The sequence below is a fragment of the Scleropages formosus genome, chromosome 7, assembly GCF_900964775.1.
Source record: "Scleropages formosus chromosome 7, fSclFor1.1, whole genome shotgun sequence".
Classification (NCBI taxonomy): Eukaryota; Metazoa; Chordata; class Actinopteri; order Osteoglossiformes; family Osteoglossidae; genus Scleropages; species Scleropages formosus.
Genome location: NC_041812.1, coordinates 4,251,121 through 4,268,632, shown reverse-complemented (window position 1 = coordinate 4,268,632; position 17,512 = coordinate 4,251,121). Strand labels below are relative to the sequence as shown.

The following is a 17,512-nucleotide window of genomic DNA, read 5'->3' as shown; positions in this document are numbered from 1 at the left end:
GACGGTTGGGAATCGGGAGTGGCTCTAAAAGCCCTGCTGGCAGCTGCCGTGGGACCTTGGCCTGGGCACATGTGGTGCAGGCAAGGACGAAGTCTCGTACGTCCTGTCTCATGGATGGCCACCAGAAGCGTTCAGCGAGAAGCTTCAAGGTTCGGTTGACCCCTGGGTGTCCTGTACTTGGACCATCATGGGCCCAGTGTAGGAGCTCGGACCGAACAGTGGACGGGACGTATTCTTTGTCTTGGGGCTGCTCGTTGGGACCGGGTTCTTGACGTTGGGCTGCTTGGATATCGTCCAATAAAGCCCAACGGATAGGAGCCACAAACTGCGTCGGGGACAAGATGGTGTCTGGTGGGGAGAGCTGAGGCGATACCTCGAACAAACGGGACAGGGCATCGGCCTTGCCGTTCTTGGAGCCAGGACGATAGGTCACCGTGAAACGGAACCTGGTGAAGAACATGGCCCACCGCGCCTGTCTGGAATTGAGCCTCTTTGCCTTCTGCAGATACTCCAGGTTCCGGTGATCAGTTAACACTAAGAATGGGTGCGTAGCCCCCTCTAACCAATGTCTCCACTCTTCTAAGGCCATCTTTATGGCTAAGAGCTCCCTGTTTCCTACATCATAATTCTGTTCAGTAGGCGACATCTTGTGTGAGAAATACGCACATGGATAGAGCTTCAGGGGACTTCCCTGGCGCTGTGAGAGCACTGCCCCTACCCCGGCCTCAGAAGCATCAACTTCCACAATAAAGGGCAGTTTGGGATCAGGGTGCTTCAGGATTGGGGCAGAAGTAAAACGCTTCTTTAGGTCTTCAAAGGCCTGACTCGCCTCAGGAGTCCAGGTCAGGCGCCTAGGGGCTCCTTTTAACAGAGCAGTCAACGGGGCTGCAACGGAACTGAAGTTCCTTATGAAGCGCCTATAGAAATTCGCAAAACCTAGGAACCGTTGCAGGTCCTTTACTGTCTTTGGCTGGGGCCATGACAGAACTGCCGAGACCTTCTGTGGATCCATCGTGACCCCGTTGGGTGTTAGGATGTACCCCAGGAAATCCACAGAGTGCACATGGAACTGGCACTTCTCCCCTTTCACGTACAGCTTATGTGCTGCCAGCTTTTGCAACACCTCCCTGACATGTCCAATATGCTCCTCACGGGACCGAGAAAAGATCAGGATATCATCCAGATACACTAATACTGAGCGATTAATTAGCTCTCTGAGTACTTCATTAACAAAAGCCTGGAATACGGAAGGTGCATTCGCCAGGCCAAAAGGCATGACCAGGTACTCATAATGGCCGAGGGCGGTGCTAAAAGCGGTCTTCCACTCATCCCCTTCCCTAACGCGAATCAGGTTATATGCGCTCCTAAGGTCCAGTTTCGTAAAGATGGTAGCACCGGAAACCTGTTCGAGGGCCGACGTGATAAGAGGCAAGGGGTGCGGGTACTTCACAGTAATGGCATTTAGCCCCCGATAATCAATACAGGGGCGCAAACCCCCGTCCTTTTTCTCAACAAAGAAAAAGCCAGCGGAAGCTGGAGAGGTAGACGGCCGGATGAATCCGGCTTCTAGTGCCTCCGTTATATAAGCCTCCATTGCCTGATGTTCAGGTTGAGAAAGAGGGTATACCCGCCCCCTAGGGGGTGTAGTGCCCGAAAAAAGATCTATAGCACAATCCCAAGGTCTATGAGGAGGCAGTTCTGCAGCCTTGTGTTTGCTAAACACCGCCACTAGATCTGCATACTCCCTTGGAAGCTGCAGGGGCAGATCTGCATTAGGGCTCTCTATGGATGTGGAGTTACAAGACGTCTCCAGGTGTTTGGGACACTGCTGTCCCCAAGACAGCAGTTTCCCCTCACTCCAAGAGATAACAGGGTCATGGGTGCATAACCATGGGTATCCCAAAATAATGGGGTTATCAGGGGACTTAATCAGATAGAACCATATCTGTTCCTTATGGAGTGGCCCTACCTGCATAGTAACGGGCTCTGTGCGCTGCTCTACACGCCCCGACCCGATTGGAGCGCCATCAATAGCTTTAACAGCCAGGGGTTTTGGGCATCGGGCACAGGGCAAGCCCCAGGACGCGGCCATATCATGATCCATGAAATTCCCTGCAGCGCCACTGTCTACCATAGCTTTCGTCTGCTGCTGCTGGAAACCCCAGGATACTGTAACTGGTAATGTCAACAGGGAGGTATGGAGAGATACATCACTCACCAGTAAGTCGGTCCGTTGGGATCCACGGGGTGGCCGCACTGGGCAGGAAACCTGAACGTGATCCGCAGCTCCACAGTAAAAGCACAAGCGTTGCAGAAAACGGCGCCTCCTTTCCTCCTCTGTCACACGCCCGTTACTGAGTCGTATTATTCCCTGTCTGACGCACTGTTCTTCGAGCCCTGCACAGCTGACAAGGTTGCGTGCTTGAGCCGGCTCACTGTCCACAGGGCTGTAGGGCACCTGCTGCCCTGGCGGCGTCGGGGTCCGGCTGGAACCGGAGTTGCTCCGGTAATCCGGCGAGAACTCCTGAGAGAGTGGTCTTGACAATCGGGGGCTGGATGTCTTCTCCACTGGAGACCAGGAACGCACCTGAAAACTCTTGGTGCTGGGGAAGAACTGTCTCTCTGTCTTTCTGTCTGGGCTAGGGGGTGACTCAGGAGAGTAGGGCCCTGGGAACAGAGAGGCTGGACTGGAGATTGAGTATTCTGTGTAATTCTGGTTCTCACCTCTGCTACCTTGCAAAGCCTCCTGGAAGGGAACGGACAGCTGCTCAGTAGCGCTGATCCCATTGGTCTGCACAGGGCTCGTGGGCTCCGCGCGAGGACCCGAGGAAGCATAAAGACGATCAAAAAGACATGTCCGCCAATCATCATGCGTTTGCGAACTGGTCGGATCGGCGCCCCGCCCACCGTGACTGAGGAGTCGTGTCAACTGCTCCAACTGATCTGTGAGGCGGCTAGCGGCGTTTGTGCAAACCAGGAGTTGTTCTTGGTTCGCCTCTGTCAGATCCGCCAGCTCACGCCATTCCGCTGAAGTCATACTAGCAGGCGGATTCTTCTGTAGCGTCCGGACGGGAGTCCGACACGGACGCGCGTTGCTATTACGTCCAAACACAGACGAAATATATAATGACTTCACGTGCAGTGTGAGGTTAGACGTGTACGGTGAGTATTGTAAGACACTCGGTGGAAGTGAAACAAGAAACACGAGACCAGGAAACACACACGGTGTTGGAACTACGGTGAACAGTGAAACGCTAATCTGTGAGTCTGACCGCAACCCTGAGACGTGACGAAATACCGGACAGGAACGATGGACCAGGACTGAAGAACAAGAGGCAGGAACTGACGGGACGGGCACTCGGGACTGGAACATGCACACCTAGGAAACAAACTGAGGGAACAAGAGACTACCAATCGCCAACGAAGCACAAGAGAACTGCTGATTAAGAATCCGCGACTAGTTCTGCTCCGCTGGCTCCTTTTATACCTCCATGTCCTACGAGACTGTGAGGTGATAGGTAAGCGTTAGCTAGCGGCACTGAGTGGCGCCGCCTCTGACCAGGAGGGGCAGTGACCCCGTGGGATGTGACAGGCACCATGGTGGCACACGTGTAAGACGCCACCTTCGGCAGAAAAGACTGATGTTACTTAGAGACTGGATAATAAAAGAAAGTCCGGCTTCCGCAGCCAAAGATTACGGCATCCACCCACCTACAAACAGAGAGAGAAAGACTTGCGGCCCGGCCGAACAACAGGAACCCTGCGAGAAAGACCAAAAGAGCCAGAAACGGACAGCTTCCAGTGTGCGCTCCACTGCTGTGGAGGAAACGAATCAGTCGGCGGAGCAGCTCGGAACGAACAATTTCCGAACGGATTTCGGTCGAGTGCTGGCGAGGAAGGAGCAGCTTCAGGTTCGAAAAGCAGCTGATGACTTTGCAGCAGAGCAATGGGTCACAGACCTTAATCCCAGCATTATGGAGGTCTACTAGCCTCTTTTACTTCAACTGTTCTGAACTGGGTGGGGGGTGCGGTGGCGCAGTGGGTTGGACCACAGTCCTGCTCTCCGGTGGGTCTGGGGTTTGAGTCCCGCTTGGGGTGCCTTGCGACGGACTGGCGTCCCGTCCTGGGTGTGTCCCCTTCCCCCTCTGGCCTTACGCCCTGTGTTGCCGGGTAGGCTCCGGTTCCCCGTGACCCTGTATGGGACAAGCGGTTCTGAAAATGTGTGTGTGTGTTCTGAACTGCTTGTCCCATACAGGGTCACGGGGAACCGGAGCCTAACCCGGCAACTCAGGGCGTAAGCCTGGAGGGGGAGGGGACACACCCAGGACAGGACGCCAGTCCGTCAGAAGGCACCCCAAGGGGGACTCGAACCCCAAACCCGCCGGAGAGCAGGACCCGGTCCAACCCACTGCACCACCGCACCCCCCTTTATTTGAACTGTACTGGACTATAATTCGAGTGGGAAAAGTACGCATGGTGTTTCTCACCTGCTCTACACTGTAGTGCCCAGTAAGTCCAGTGATACCGCATGTGCAGAGTGTACTTCTACCATTTACATTTAATTGTCATCATTTAGCAGCTGCTTTTCTCCAAAGCAACGTACATCTCATAGAAAATAGAATGTGTTCATTACATTAGCAGAAAGAGACACTTAGATGCAGACGTGTGATTAAGTGCAGTTAGTTTCTTTCCACCATATGAACTAATGTTCATCACACAAGTAGCTGCATAAAACCTTATCCCAATATCCACGATTCCTCATCACCGTCCTAGTAATTTTTTTTGAGATACATAGAAATATTTACGTTACATTACAGTAGTAGCTGCATAAAGGATTGATCTGGACATGATCCTAAAGTTATGGTGCATGAACATTTACACCTTACATGAACTTAAGAGATGATGAAGGAAGTGAGTCTGGAAGAGGTGAGTTTTCAGACCTTTTTTAGATGCGGACAGAGATTCAGCAGTTCTGAGTGAAAGGGGGAAATCGTTCCACCACAACGGAGCCAGAACCGAGAACCTCTGTGCTTTACCTTTCGTGTGTGGGACCACCAGGCGGGCAGATGTGGAGGAGCCAAGCAGTCTGGTTGGGGTGTAGCGGATGATCAGGTCTTGTACATATCTCGGAGCAGATTTATTGATGCAATTGTAGGCCACAACCGGGGTCTTAAATTTGTATTGTACCATAAAGTACTTTAGTTATTTTTCCAGTAGCAAGGCTGCACCTTTAAGCAGAGGGCACTTCATACACATACGTACCTGACCACAGACACCACCTACTTCAGACACACACACACACACACATTTTCAGAACCGCTTGTCCCATACGGGGTCACGGGGAACCGGAGCCTACCCGGCAACTCAGGGCGTAAGGCTGGAGAGGGAGGGAACACACCCAGGACGGGACGCCAGTCCGTCGCAAGGCACCCCAAGCGGGACTTGAACCCCAAACCCACTAGAGAGCAGGACTGTGGTGCAACCCACTGCGCCACCGCGCCCCTCACTACTTCAGACACTACATACTCCATTGCTGAGTACAGGAAACAGTTCTGATGTGACATATCAGAGTCTAAAAGACCTGAACACAAAGACCTTTTCAGGCATCTCAGGAAACTACTCTACCAGGAGGTGAGCATACCTTGGGTTTTTGCCCATCAAAGCAGTATTTCAGTGTAAAGCGACTGACTGAAATTACAAAATTAAATGTAATCAAATGGAAGCAACATTTAAGCGTGTTATTTATTTTGCATTTTTGGGTTTTGCGATGTAGTTGTAACATCTGTCACCTGCGATCCAGTCTTTGCGGTAGCAAAGTGTGCCAGTTGCTCAGCAAATTAATCAGTCGAAATTTACACCTTGTTTGTACGTATGTCGTGTGTTGCTGCAGCGAAAGCCACACTTCACTAAACACCAGAAATTTTTCCCCTTCATAAAAAACTATGAAACGAATGATTAAGATGAATGGACTTCGTCATAAATGTTTGTTTCTCATCCTTTCCCTCCATATGGGGACTGCGGCAGGTTTTGAGATGAAGGTCCTCCAAGTACAGCTGCTTCTTCTTGTTCTGTATCATGGTAAGGACAGACAACTGATAGTAATGTCCATGTTAATGAAAAGACATCTTATAATGTCTCAAGCTACAGGTGTCTGGCACACTTTTTTTCCTTTTCCAAAAATAAAAACTGGTATATTTTGCAATCCTACAATTCACTGTACAATATTATAGGGTATTTTCAATATCCAGACAATAGACTGCTCTTGCATTGTATGATGTATGACCATCTCTCATTAGCAGCACCCCATTAACTATTAGATTAGGCTCCGAGCTTACGGACTGCATGTGCAAATATGTTATCCGATGCAATCTGCATTCTGCTGAAAGTTTCAGGGAAGCGGTCATACCAATCAACTGAAGGCACATTATTGCTTTCAAAGTTTTCTCACTGGTCGAATGAATATTGTACAGAAATGAATATCACTAAAGGGGGGCACGGTGGTGCAGTGGGTTGGACCGAGTCCTACTTTCCAGTGGGTCTGGGGTTCGAGTCCCGCTTGGGGTGCCTTGCGACGGACCGGCGTCCCGTCCTGGGCGTGTCCCCTCCCCCTCCGGCCTCACGCCCTGTGTTGCCGGGTAGGCTCCGGTTTCCCGTGACCCCGTATGGGACAAGCGGTTCGGAAAGTGTGTGTGTGTGTGTGTGTGTGTGAATATCATTAGTGATATTACAGGGACATAAAAAGATGTTACGACTTTGTGAATCCACATCACGTCTTTTCACATGCAGAGAATCTGTAGATCACCTGTAGATCTTTTAAAACACACTTCAAATGAAAACCCAGACTGAAGCTTTTTTTTCTCCCCATCTATTCATTTAGCTGACACTTTTTCCCCCAAAACAACTTACAATGTTAAGGTGACAATTGTTTACCCATTTATACAGCTGGATGATTTCACCAGAGCAATTTTAGGGTAAGTAGCTTGCTTAAGGGTACTGCAGCCAGAAATGAGGATCAAACCTGCAACCTTTGGATCTGAAGGCAGCAGCTCTAACCGCTGCATTACCAGCTGTCCTCTCAGTTAATGTATGAACAAAAAAAATTGGATTTTGTACGTACATATGCATGGATGGATGCCCTTCCTTCTCTCACAGTGTCTCTTGGAGGTTGGCTGGAAAGTGACATTGCAGGAGGTCACAATGCGAGCAAGAAGTACTGGACGTGGATGGTGGCCGTGTTCGTGGAGGAACCCAACGCACATACACCGAAGAACGAAGGAGCATCTGTGAAGTTTCAATGCGGAGGATCTCTCATCACCCCCGAGTGGGTGCTCACAGCCGCGCACTGTGTCCAGTAAGAGCCTCTCATTTTCGATACGGAGATACGATCCTCACCAAGAGGTGTACAGAAAATTTTAACCAACCAGTTATTTCTGCTTTTAATTATATAATTCAAAAGTATTTAAAAAATGGAAATGAAGCATGTGAAATAAGTTGATCCAGCAAAGAATATGCTAAATATGACGTACAAATAAAGCAGCACTGTGACTCATCAATTGGACACAAAGTCTCTCAAAATATAGTCAATTTTAAATGCCCCCTTGGGAGAGTTTTTGATGTAATCCATCCCAGACATGCATGTAATTACTACAAACTGAAAGAGAGTTGAAAAAGCAATATGGATCAAAACCTGTTTGAACTATCCAGCCAGTGAGATGGTACGGCATTTCCTTAGGTGCCTTGATCCCCAGCAAATACTCGTGTACGTTGGGATCTACGAGACTGGCAAGCTCGACAAAAACAAGAGACACAAAGTCAAATACTTTGTCCAGCACGAGGCGTACGCCCCGGGAATACTGAGGAACGACATAGCCCTCCTGAGGCTCAAAGACGCCGTGAAAGGACACGAGGTTTCCCAACTAGCCAACAAATTGGATGGATTCCCTCCAGAAGCATCCTGTTTGGTGGCTGGATGGGGCGAGACGGCGCAAGACGGTAAGGTATCTCAAGGAGATAAAGCAGTGCGATCTGACAGATTGGGTCATTTCTCGACAGCGATGATGATGAGATGGTTTCCGTTTTCATGCAGTTGCTCTCGAACAACCCGGAATTCTGCAGCAATTGAACGTAATCATGGTGGACACTCAGAAGTGTGAAAGTCTGTACAAAGAGCCACTGGTAGTCTTTGATGAGAGTGTGGTCTGTGCTAGGGTGACGAGCAAAGAAAAGAAGTTATCTGGAACTTGTAAGGTAAAATCTTCCTTTTATGCCATATATTATCTGTATATATAGGCCATGGTGAAGAGACAAACATTATTTAACAAAGAACTGCATAATGAATACTGTACATTAATAAGAAATTGAAATCTATACATTTGTGAATTTGTAGTAATGTTATATTCCTTTATTATCCTTTATGGAGTCACCTGTTGGCTCATTTCTGCCTTTTCATCGCTAACATTCTCCAGTAAAATTTTGCTGAAGTGGGTACTGATATATAAGTGGCATTGGTGAACTAACCACCTAACAACAGGTATATCCATGATCTAAAGTATTGCATGCAGCACAGTGGCAACATTTTGTCTGCAGAAATAATGTGTTTTTGCATCAGTACACCACAGTGTACACCAGAAGAATTTTAAAGTTATTTTATTAACATTAGCAAATACCGTATTAGTGAAAATACAGTGATTGTGTCATAAATTGGGTTGGAATTAAACTGTTATAATTAGAAAACAATAACCTTTATTTTTGGGGTGCAGTGGTGCAGTGGGTTGGACCTGGTCCTGCTCTCCAAGGGGTCTGGGGTTTGAGTCCCGCTTGAGGTGCCTTGTGATGGACTGGCGTCCTGTCCTGGGTGTGTCTCCTCCCCCTCCAGCCTAATGCCCTGTGTTGCTGGGTTAGGCTCCAGCTCCCTGTGACCCTGTATGAGACAAGTGGTTCAGACAATGTGTAATCTTTATTTCCATACAACCTTTATTTTGTTACCTTCTCTGCTTTCAGGGCGACTCTGGTGGCCCGCTGATATGTGCGCCTAAAAATTCCAACACATTGGTGCAGGTTGGTGTGGTTAACCAAGCAAAAGAGTGCGGAGTGGGGCCTACCATTTTTGCCAGTGTCGCCCACTTCCACAAGTGGATCAAAGAAAAAGTCGGCAAGCTGCTTTGAGAAAATCGCTGCAGTCGGGCCATGAGTCTCCATTTCCAGCTAGAAACATTGAAACAGTTCCTGCAGATCTATTGCTTTGCTTGCCCAGCATTCATCATCCATGCTAAAGTGTTTCACATAATGCCCAATAATCCCAGCAATAAATAAAAACTGCATAAAACACAATTAATTCTATTTTTCTTAATTTCAAACATTATACTAAGACAAGCAGAATAGTGAACTTCCTTTTGCAAACATCCTTTTTTTTCCATTTTAAAATGTTCTCTGGATTTCAGCTATAACAAAATGAAGAGGGTTCTTTCATTTATATAGCATGACCGCATTTACTGAGAGGAAAAAATATTATAGTGAAATGAACAAATTGACAGGTAGGCTGACTTTTTCAAGCATGCAATAATTATTTAAAATGGGTGGCACTCAAAAGAATGGCTTTTAAAGCTAACAAGGTGATGACACGCAGCCCACTGACTTTGGGTTTGACTGGGATGGTTAGTTATGGGGAGGGTCCCACATATTCCCATCCAAGATCAATGCTTTGGACTTAGCCTGGTATGCACTCACACTCCTGGTCCTGCAGCCACGGTCGCTCTACAGGCAGAGACCGATGCTCAGACAGGCCCACCATTGGAAGGATGTGACTTTGACCTTTCAGGTGAGGTCATGACTATCACAGAACATGCAAACACACTGCAGTACTGCATACAGTCTCCCATCTGACTCTCCCCTGTAAAAATAAGCTGCAAAAGGGTGAACTCGTAGATCCCTCTGGGTGCGAGGGGTCCAGTTTCCTTTCAGTCTAATACACGTGTCCACCCTCGTGGGAAGAAGGGCTTCAAAGAGCCTGGGCACATCACGCATGCGCGTCCCTAACAGTACAGCGCAAACGCCTCACCAAAAAAAACAAAAGTAGCAAACAGCGCGCATGCGTATTGGATTCAGTACATTTAATGTTTTTTTATTTTTTTAAACGTACAATCGCGGAATTCTCTGTCACAAACTGGTCGGATTGCTTTTGAAATCTGAGCTAAATGTGAACTACGGCGTATTTCTGATGCTTGTTGTCACGCAAACATTCATTTAGTTGTTAAAAGTTATTTAAAACAGAACGTAAAAACACGAAGCATTTGTGTTTTGCTCAGAAATTGCGAGGGGTCACAGTTAATGTAACTTATGTGATCACGAAATATTCCCTTAAAAGTAAACGATTAAACGACAGAATGAATGGACACGAAGTAATTTACCAAATAAAGGGAATATTGTATTTACACCAGTGTCACGTTCAATACACTTACTTTCAGAACGCAGCGTTCTCTCCAAGCGAAAGAATATTAAATAAAAGCACTTTTTAAAGCACTTCTAGAAAAATAAACTGCTACTCCTTATCTAATCTCATCAGGAAATTAGTTCATTGTTCATATTTGCAATAAAACGGACGTGTTTTCAAACCGACAGTGGGGGGTGCGGTGGCGCAGTGGGTTGGACCACAGTCCTGCTCTCCGGTGGGTCTGGGGTTCAAGTCCCGCTTGGGGTGCCTTGTGGCGGACTGGCGTCCCGTCCTGGGTGTGTCCCCTTCCCCCTCTGGCCTTACGCCCTGTGTTGCCGGGTAGGCTCCGGTTCCCCGTGACCTCGTGAGGGACAAGCGGTTCTGAAAATGTGTGTGTGTGTGTGTGTGTGTTTTCAAACCCTTTTCTCACGAAAAGCGTATTTCCTGTCGTGAAACGGCTTATCGTTCAAACAAAATTAAAAATGGTTCATTTTCCACTCTGGTGTTTTTTTTTTATGTTCTTCGATCAGTTTCTAACTTCTTTAATGCAAAATTAATTCTATTATTTGAATGCTTTGCTACGGAAACGTGGCTTTAGATTTGCTCGTGAATTCCAACATTCATAGTGTCATTCCATAAATGTTTTGCATTATAACAGTCGTAAAAATATATAATCTTGCCACAAAACTACAATGTACTTAATGATGACAACGATAACAATCTTAATGTTATAATTAAAGCATCAACTAAAATGTGCCTCATTTTGACTAATTGATATTAGACTCACTGCAGACTCAATGATACATGGCTGTGTTTGCCAATTTGGGAAAAATTTTCTCAATTCTGCTACCAATTAGCACTTATCATTCCAGGGAAAAGCCCATTAAGTCTGATGTTATTAAAATGGTGCCATCTGAGCTGTTAACATCCATTAATAGAGTAGTGGGATTTTTTTTTTTTGGTGGGGAATTCTGGGGCAGGTCACTGGGCCTCTAGTAGACTGCTGTAGCAATCAAGACAAATACTAATATAATAGTAATTTATTGCTATAATGGAATATGCTAAAGCTCTGGTGCCGGTGTCTGTGGTGAGGTATGTCTCAGTTCATCATGGTTTGTCATGCTTATTTGGTGTGTTCTCTCCTTGTAAAGAAAAAAATTTAAAGGGTCAAATTAACAACTGACAATGTAGGTGCTGCCCTGAAAGCAATGGTGGTGGGGTGTGTCGTCCCCCCCCCCCCCCCCCCCATGGTTTTTTGCTGCTTGTTTTCATTTACTGTGTCCCTTAAACTGCAGGCTGCTTTAGTTTTATAAATCAACTTTCAGGAGGGTGTCTATAGTTGGCAAGTCCTTTAGTTGGTTGGCGCTGCCTGCTGCTCAACCTCGTCCCTTTAAGATGACCACTTACGACCGCTGTCAACGGATAGGTTTGATGGCCAGCTCCCTGGAGGACCTGCTGAGTAAGGTATGGACCCATTGTTTACTGCTGTTACACCTGTGGAAGGCGTGTGATATTTCTACCTGACAGCAAGGGTTTTTCTTTTTCCCCTTGCTTGCCTAAAAGCTGTCTTGCACCTGAACCTCATGAATCTTTCAGAAATTGGCAATTCCTCAAGTGTATTCTCCCTGTATACTAATGATGTATGAGTGCTACAGCATCCTGCATTGTGTGACAGAAATACAGGTTGGTGCTGTATGATGGGCTTGGAATACAGGCTGCCATCATTGCTGATTCTGATCCGTCTCCATGTCAGACCAAAGACTCCCTATTTCTGACCTGTCCGCTCCTGACTGTGGTGCTGGAAGAGGATGGCACGCTTGTGGAGTCGGAGGACTTCTTCTGCTCCCTGCCTAACAACACACAGTTCATGGTGCTGGAGAAAGGCCAAGAATGGGCACCAGTTCAGGTAGGGGACTGCCAACCTTGATTTAAAGAATGTAATTTTGGGAATTCTGCTCTCCATGTCCATTTGTTTATGGAAATGCAGCTTGCAAACACGATCCTTGCAGATGGCTAGAAAGTGAACCTATTGGATGTGTACCTACTATATTTGGACTACTTTAGGAAACTTTAATTTCTGGAATTCTATGGTCTTTTTCCTTGTAGGCTAAGAAGACAGAAGTAGTCAAGCTGACCTTTGACCTGTACAAACTGCATCCAAAGGACTTCATTGGATGCCTGAACATCAAAGCTAGGCTGTATGGAATGTACACGGTGTCGTATGACATCGAGTGCATGGGGGCAAAACATGTGCTTACGTGAGTTCAGTTCAGTGTTTCACTAATGTGGCAAGTTCTTGCAATTTACTCCCCCACCAATATCTCATCCTTGAGATGATACTTGATGTATTCAATTAATTTGATTTAAAGTAAACTCATTTTAGTTACAGTAGTGGCATACTACATAGATGCACACAACCAAATGTATGAAGGGGGGAATTAAAGCGCACAGCAGTGGTGCTACATATGGAATATTCCATGTCCTGAGTCAATTTTAGTTTGCTCTAATGTTGCCTAATGGCTTTCTGGGTTCTGTTCCTTTCAGATCAAGCCTGTGCTGCCTGGCCCATGTGACCAACACAGTGGGACACCTGCTCCTCTGTGGCTCTTCCTTAATCTTGCAGTATTTTTCAGAATCTGACTCCTAGAGCCAGCCTTCATGTCAGCTCCCAAGGCAATTTTGCGTGAGCTGTAGGAAATGATTTAAAAGATGGAACACAGGGTTATGCGGTAGTTATGGAAGTCAAACTCATCCATTTGGTAACGTCTCGGAACTGGACACCTGGCTTTGCTCCCAGTGGATTGTAGGGATTGAAGAGCAAGTTGTAAGCAGTTTGGACTTCTGTATTGAAGTTCATGGTAGAATTTGCAGAATTGCTTGGCAGTTTTATTGCTTTTATGTGTTGCCCTGTCAGCTGTGCAGATATTCCAGTGCTGGGTGTTTTTGGCTGATCAACCAGACTTTTACTGTATATGTCAGCATGAGATGTATGAAAACTTAAATGGTGTTAGTTCTACAATAAAGCTAAATATTCTAAAGGTTATTGTATTGGTGTGGGGTTTTTTTTTTTTTTTTTTTTTTTTTTTTCCCCCCCCCCCCCCCCCCCGGGAAAGTATTTCTGTAACACTCCTATATATACTTTATGGCTGTGAACTGGCAATGTTCAGGTCAGCCTTCTCTGAACAACATAAGGATTATGTTGCCATAATAACTGACCCCTATTTCAATCAATATGAAAGTCAAAGCAGTGAGACGCACTGGTTTCAGCCAGTGTGTGTGCTTGCTTGCCAAAGTCCCAGTGGAATATCAACTCAACATATGGTGTGCTGAAGCCCATCCCTTTCAGGGTGGGAAGGAACAGCTGTCAACAGCACTGCTGCAGTCTCAGAGATCAGCAGGAGCTCAATAGATCAGCATCTCTGTGGCATAATGAGGGAAATTGTGCACATACAGACAGGTCAATGTGGCAACCAAACTGGAACTAAGGTAAGTAGACACTTTCCAAGTTGACTCAATTATGCTTTCTGTTCTGTAAATTGATTGTAGTGCTTGATGTAAATGTGTCTTGAATATATTCACATCAACATACCTGTACTTAAACAATTCTGTATAAATGAATCTTTTCATATCAGTATAATATTTAGATGACACTGAACAGTCTCTGCCTTTGCCAGTTTTGGGAGGTGATCAGCGATGAGCACGGGGTCGATGCCACAGGGAACTACGTGGGGGACTCGGCTCTCCAGCTGGAGAGGATCAACGTTTATTACAACGAGGCCTCCTGTGAGTTCAGATGTGTGTTACCTGGCTTTCTGGAGCAGCCTGCATTACCATGTTAAAACCTCCGATATTTCAGGGTTTCAGAATGAAATACTACTCACGCGGAGCAGAAAGCTAAAATTATTGCCCAACAGCTGTCCCGAAACCCTTGACTCTCAACCTACTTGTCATTTTTACTTAAATGTTTACCCCCTGCAGCTCAGAAGTATGTTCCCCGGGCAGTTTTGGTGGACTTGGAACCCGGCACCATGGACAGCGTGCGTTCCGGACCCTTCGGCCAGCTTTTCAGACCTGACAACTTCATCTTTGGTTAGTAATTCATTACATGTGTAATTTTGAATAACTTCATGATGGGTTTTATAGCATCTGTATGTTCCTTGTGAAACTTAACATTGTGATACCACTACCTATTTTATAGTACAGTGTGCATTTAGAAACTTATTAGAAGCTGTTCCATTTGTCTGCTTCTTAACCATTTTTTGAAAGGATTTTACCCTCAATATCTTAATGATTTTTGTTCTGATATACGGTCAACACTTACCCCTGATAACTTGGCTTATATAATATCCACCCTCCCCATGAGGTCTGTAAATACAACTCCACATCAAGTCATGAAACCAAAAAATAAGCCTCACTGATCTCTACATAATGCATTTCCATATCAAATGTGATTCAAAAAAACTGGGTGTGCTGTGCAGTCATTCTATATACAAATGTGTAACCTCCTGCCTGTTTCGTGATTGTTTAATCGTTCCTTTTTATCTGAATTGGTACGGTAACGGTGAATATTTACACAGCTGCTGTTTTATAAGCTGTATTCATTAGAACAAGATTGGTTTCAAGTTTCCTGACTGGGATGATAAATGTGGCCATAAATCCAGACCACGACCGCCTGCCTGGGAGGAGACGTTGCATTCCCTGCAAGTGGGGCCGAGGGGGGTCAGCGTAGGGCGGCGCTAGGGATTGGGTTGCATCTCTCAAATTGCAGTCTTTGTTTCCACTGGCATGCAGGGCAGACAGGTGCAGGCAACAACTGGGCCAAGGGCCACTACACGGAGGGAGCTGAACTGATGGACTCGGTGCTGGATGTAGTGCGGAAGGAGTGCGAGCACTGCGACTGCCTGCAGGGCTTCCAGCTCACGCATTCGCTGGGCGGGGGCACGGGATCCGGTATGGGCACCCTGCTCATCAGCAAGATCCGTGAGGAGTTCCCCGACCGCATCGTGAACACTTTCAGTGTGGTGCCTTCACCCAAGGTATCTGACACAGTGGTTGAGCCCTACAACGCCACGCTGTCCATCCACCAGCTGGTGGACAACACTGACGAGACCTATTGCATAGATAATGAGGCGCTCTATGACATCTGTTTCCGCACGCTCAAACTGGCCACCCCCACGTACGGGGACCTCAACCACCTGATGTCAGCCACCATGAGTGGGGTGACTACCTCCTTGCGCTTTCCCGGCCAACTCAATGCCGACCTGCGCAAGCTCGCCGTCAACATGGTGCCCTTCCCCCGCCTCCACTTTTTCATGCCTGGCTTTGCCCCCTTGACGGCCAGGGGCAGCCAACAGTACCAGGCCCTCACCGTACCTGAGCTCACCCAACAGATGTTTGATGCCAGGAACATGATGGCAGCCTGTGACCCACGACGTGGCCGCTACCTGACGGTGGCTGCCATATTTCGTGGGCCGATGTCCATGAAAGAGGTGGACGAGCAGATGCTGGCCATCCAGTGCAAGAATAGCAGCTACTTTGTGGAGTGGATCCCAAACAACGTGAAAGTGGCCGTGTGCGACATCCCTCCCAGAGGCCTCCGAATGGCCTCCACCTTTATCGGCAACAGCACGGCTATCCAAGAGCTGTTCAGACGCATCTCTGAGCAGTTCGGGGCCATGTTTCGACGCAAGGCCTTCCTGCACTGGTTTACTGGGGAGGGCATGGATGAGATGGAGTTCTCGGAAGCAGAGAGCAACATGAATGACCTTGTTTCTGAATACCAGCAGTACCAGGAAGCTACAGCTGGCGAAGAAGCAACATTTGAAGATGAGGATGAGGTCGAGTGACTTGGATTGTGATTACCTTTTAAATGACATGTAGACTTGTTAGGGGCAGTGTTTAGTTTTGCGTATTTCTAATGTCTGAGAAGTGTTAGCAATAAAGAGCTTGTCAGAGGATCTTTTTTTATCCCCCATTTGTATTTAATTTTAACCACAAGCAAAGTTAAGAACCAAACAACTTGTTCTAGCAGGTCCCACTGTAGCTTTTTTGAATTCATGGGAGGAAATTGATCAGGCCAACCACTTAATCACTTAGTATTAATCTGTCTATTCTACTGATGTACTCAAATTTTGCTTTCTACCACAAACCTTGAACTACATCTGGGCCATGTGCGAAGGAGCCCATTTCTCTGCCACAAGCATCATATTGTGGCCATGTTTAGCATCATCCTGTCACTGCCCCTTCTCCCTGATAATAGAAGAGGAATAGATCAAGCAAATACTGGAGCTGATATTTAACGATCTCACAATAACTCACTTATACATAATGCAACTGGAGAAATGCTATTAGATTCATCCTTCAATTTTTATAGTGTTCTCAGTGACCTATTGAGGTCATTACTTTGATACAATTTTTTCTACATACTATTCAGTATCCACAATCTTATGTACTGCACTGCTGCACGTTAGATTTACAGTTTAGCTGATTCTTTTCTCCAAAGCAACTTAGACTTATCCATTTATACAGCTAGGTAATTTTACTGGAGCAATTTAGGGTACCTTGCATTCAGGGGTACTATAGCAAGTGTCTTCCCCAGTTTCATGAATATCTGGCATTCCTTGACAATACAGCTGTGATGGGAGGCACAAAAGTCAGTGTATGACACTTGGTGCATGTGGTTTACACAGCTGCTTTGGGAAGTCAGCTGAGCGGGAAGTAGGGCACGTCTGGAGCGCTGACTCAGGGCCCAGGGAATTCCACATTGCAAAGCTTTTGCCAAGTGGGTGAGGTAGGGCAAGGCAAGATAGGACAGGCTGGAGTGCCAACCAAATTATGTGCTCTTACAGACATTTACATTTTTTCATTTAGCAGACACTTTTCTCCAAAGTGACTCCCATTGAACACTATGCAGTGTTATCACCCCACAATATTTACTAAGGTAACTTACAATGCTAGATACACTACTTACAATGGGTCACTTAACCAGTGAAACTCTTTTACTCACACACACTATGGGTGATTTTAGAGTCACCAATCCACTGATGTCTGGACTGTGAAAGGAAACCCATGGGGAAAACATGC

At 46.6% G+C, this 17,512-nt stretch overlaps 3 protein-coding genes across 4 annotated transcripts; all 3 read left to right on the top strand.

The window, feature by feature from the left end:
* Positions 1-5,575: 5,575 nt before the first annotated feature.
* LOC108937529 (transmembrane protease serine 2-like) lies at positions 5,576-8,153 on the top strand. The gene is made up of 5 exons (XM_018757541.1): positions 5,576-5,631; positions 6,025-6,078; positions 7,153-7,351; positions 7,733-7,992; positions 8,116-8,153. The coding sequence occupies exons 2-5, from the start codon at positions 6,033-6,035 to the stop codon at positions 8,151-8,153; spliced, it is 543 nt and encodes a 180-aa protein (XP_018613057.1). The 5' UTR covers positions 5,576-5,631; positions 6,025-6,032.
* A 3,227-nt stretch (positions 8,154-11,380) lies between these two features.
* LOC114910984 (cell death activator CIDE-A-like) lies at positions 11,381-13,437 on the top strand. Its single transcript, XM_029253802.1, has 5 exons — positions 11,381-11,521; positions 11,755-11,893; positions 12,183-12,335; positions 12,536-12,687; positions 12,974-13,437. The coding sequence occupies exons 1-5, from the start codon at positions 11,481-11,483 to the stop codon at positions 13,074-13,076; spliced, it is 588 nt and encodes a 195-aa protein (XP_029109635.1). The 5' UTR covers positions 11,381-11,480; the 3' UTR covers positions 13,077-13,437.
* A 421-nt stretch (positions 13,438-13,858) lies between these two features.
* LOC114910918 (tubulin beta-5 chain-like) lies at positions 13,859-16,275 on the top strand. Of its 2 annotated transcripts, XM_029253343.1 has the most exons (4): positions 13,859-13,915; positions 14,104-14,212; positions 14,408-14,518; positions 15,221-16,275. In XM_029253343.1, the coding sequence occupies exons 1-4, from the start codon at positions 13,859-13,861 to the stop codon at positions 16,273-16,275; spliced, it is 1,332 nt and encodes a 443-aa protein (XP_029109176.1). The 2 variants fall into 2 exon arrangements, with proteins under 2 accessions (XP_029109176.1, XP_029109178.1); XM_029253345.1 differs by lacking the exons at positions 14,104-14,212; positions 14,408-14,518 and having other exon boundaries at positions 15,337-16,275.
* The last annotated feature ends 1,237 nt before the right edge of the window (positions 16,276-17,512 follow it).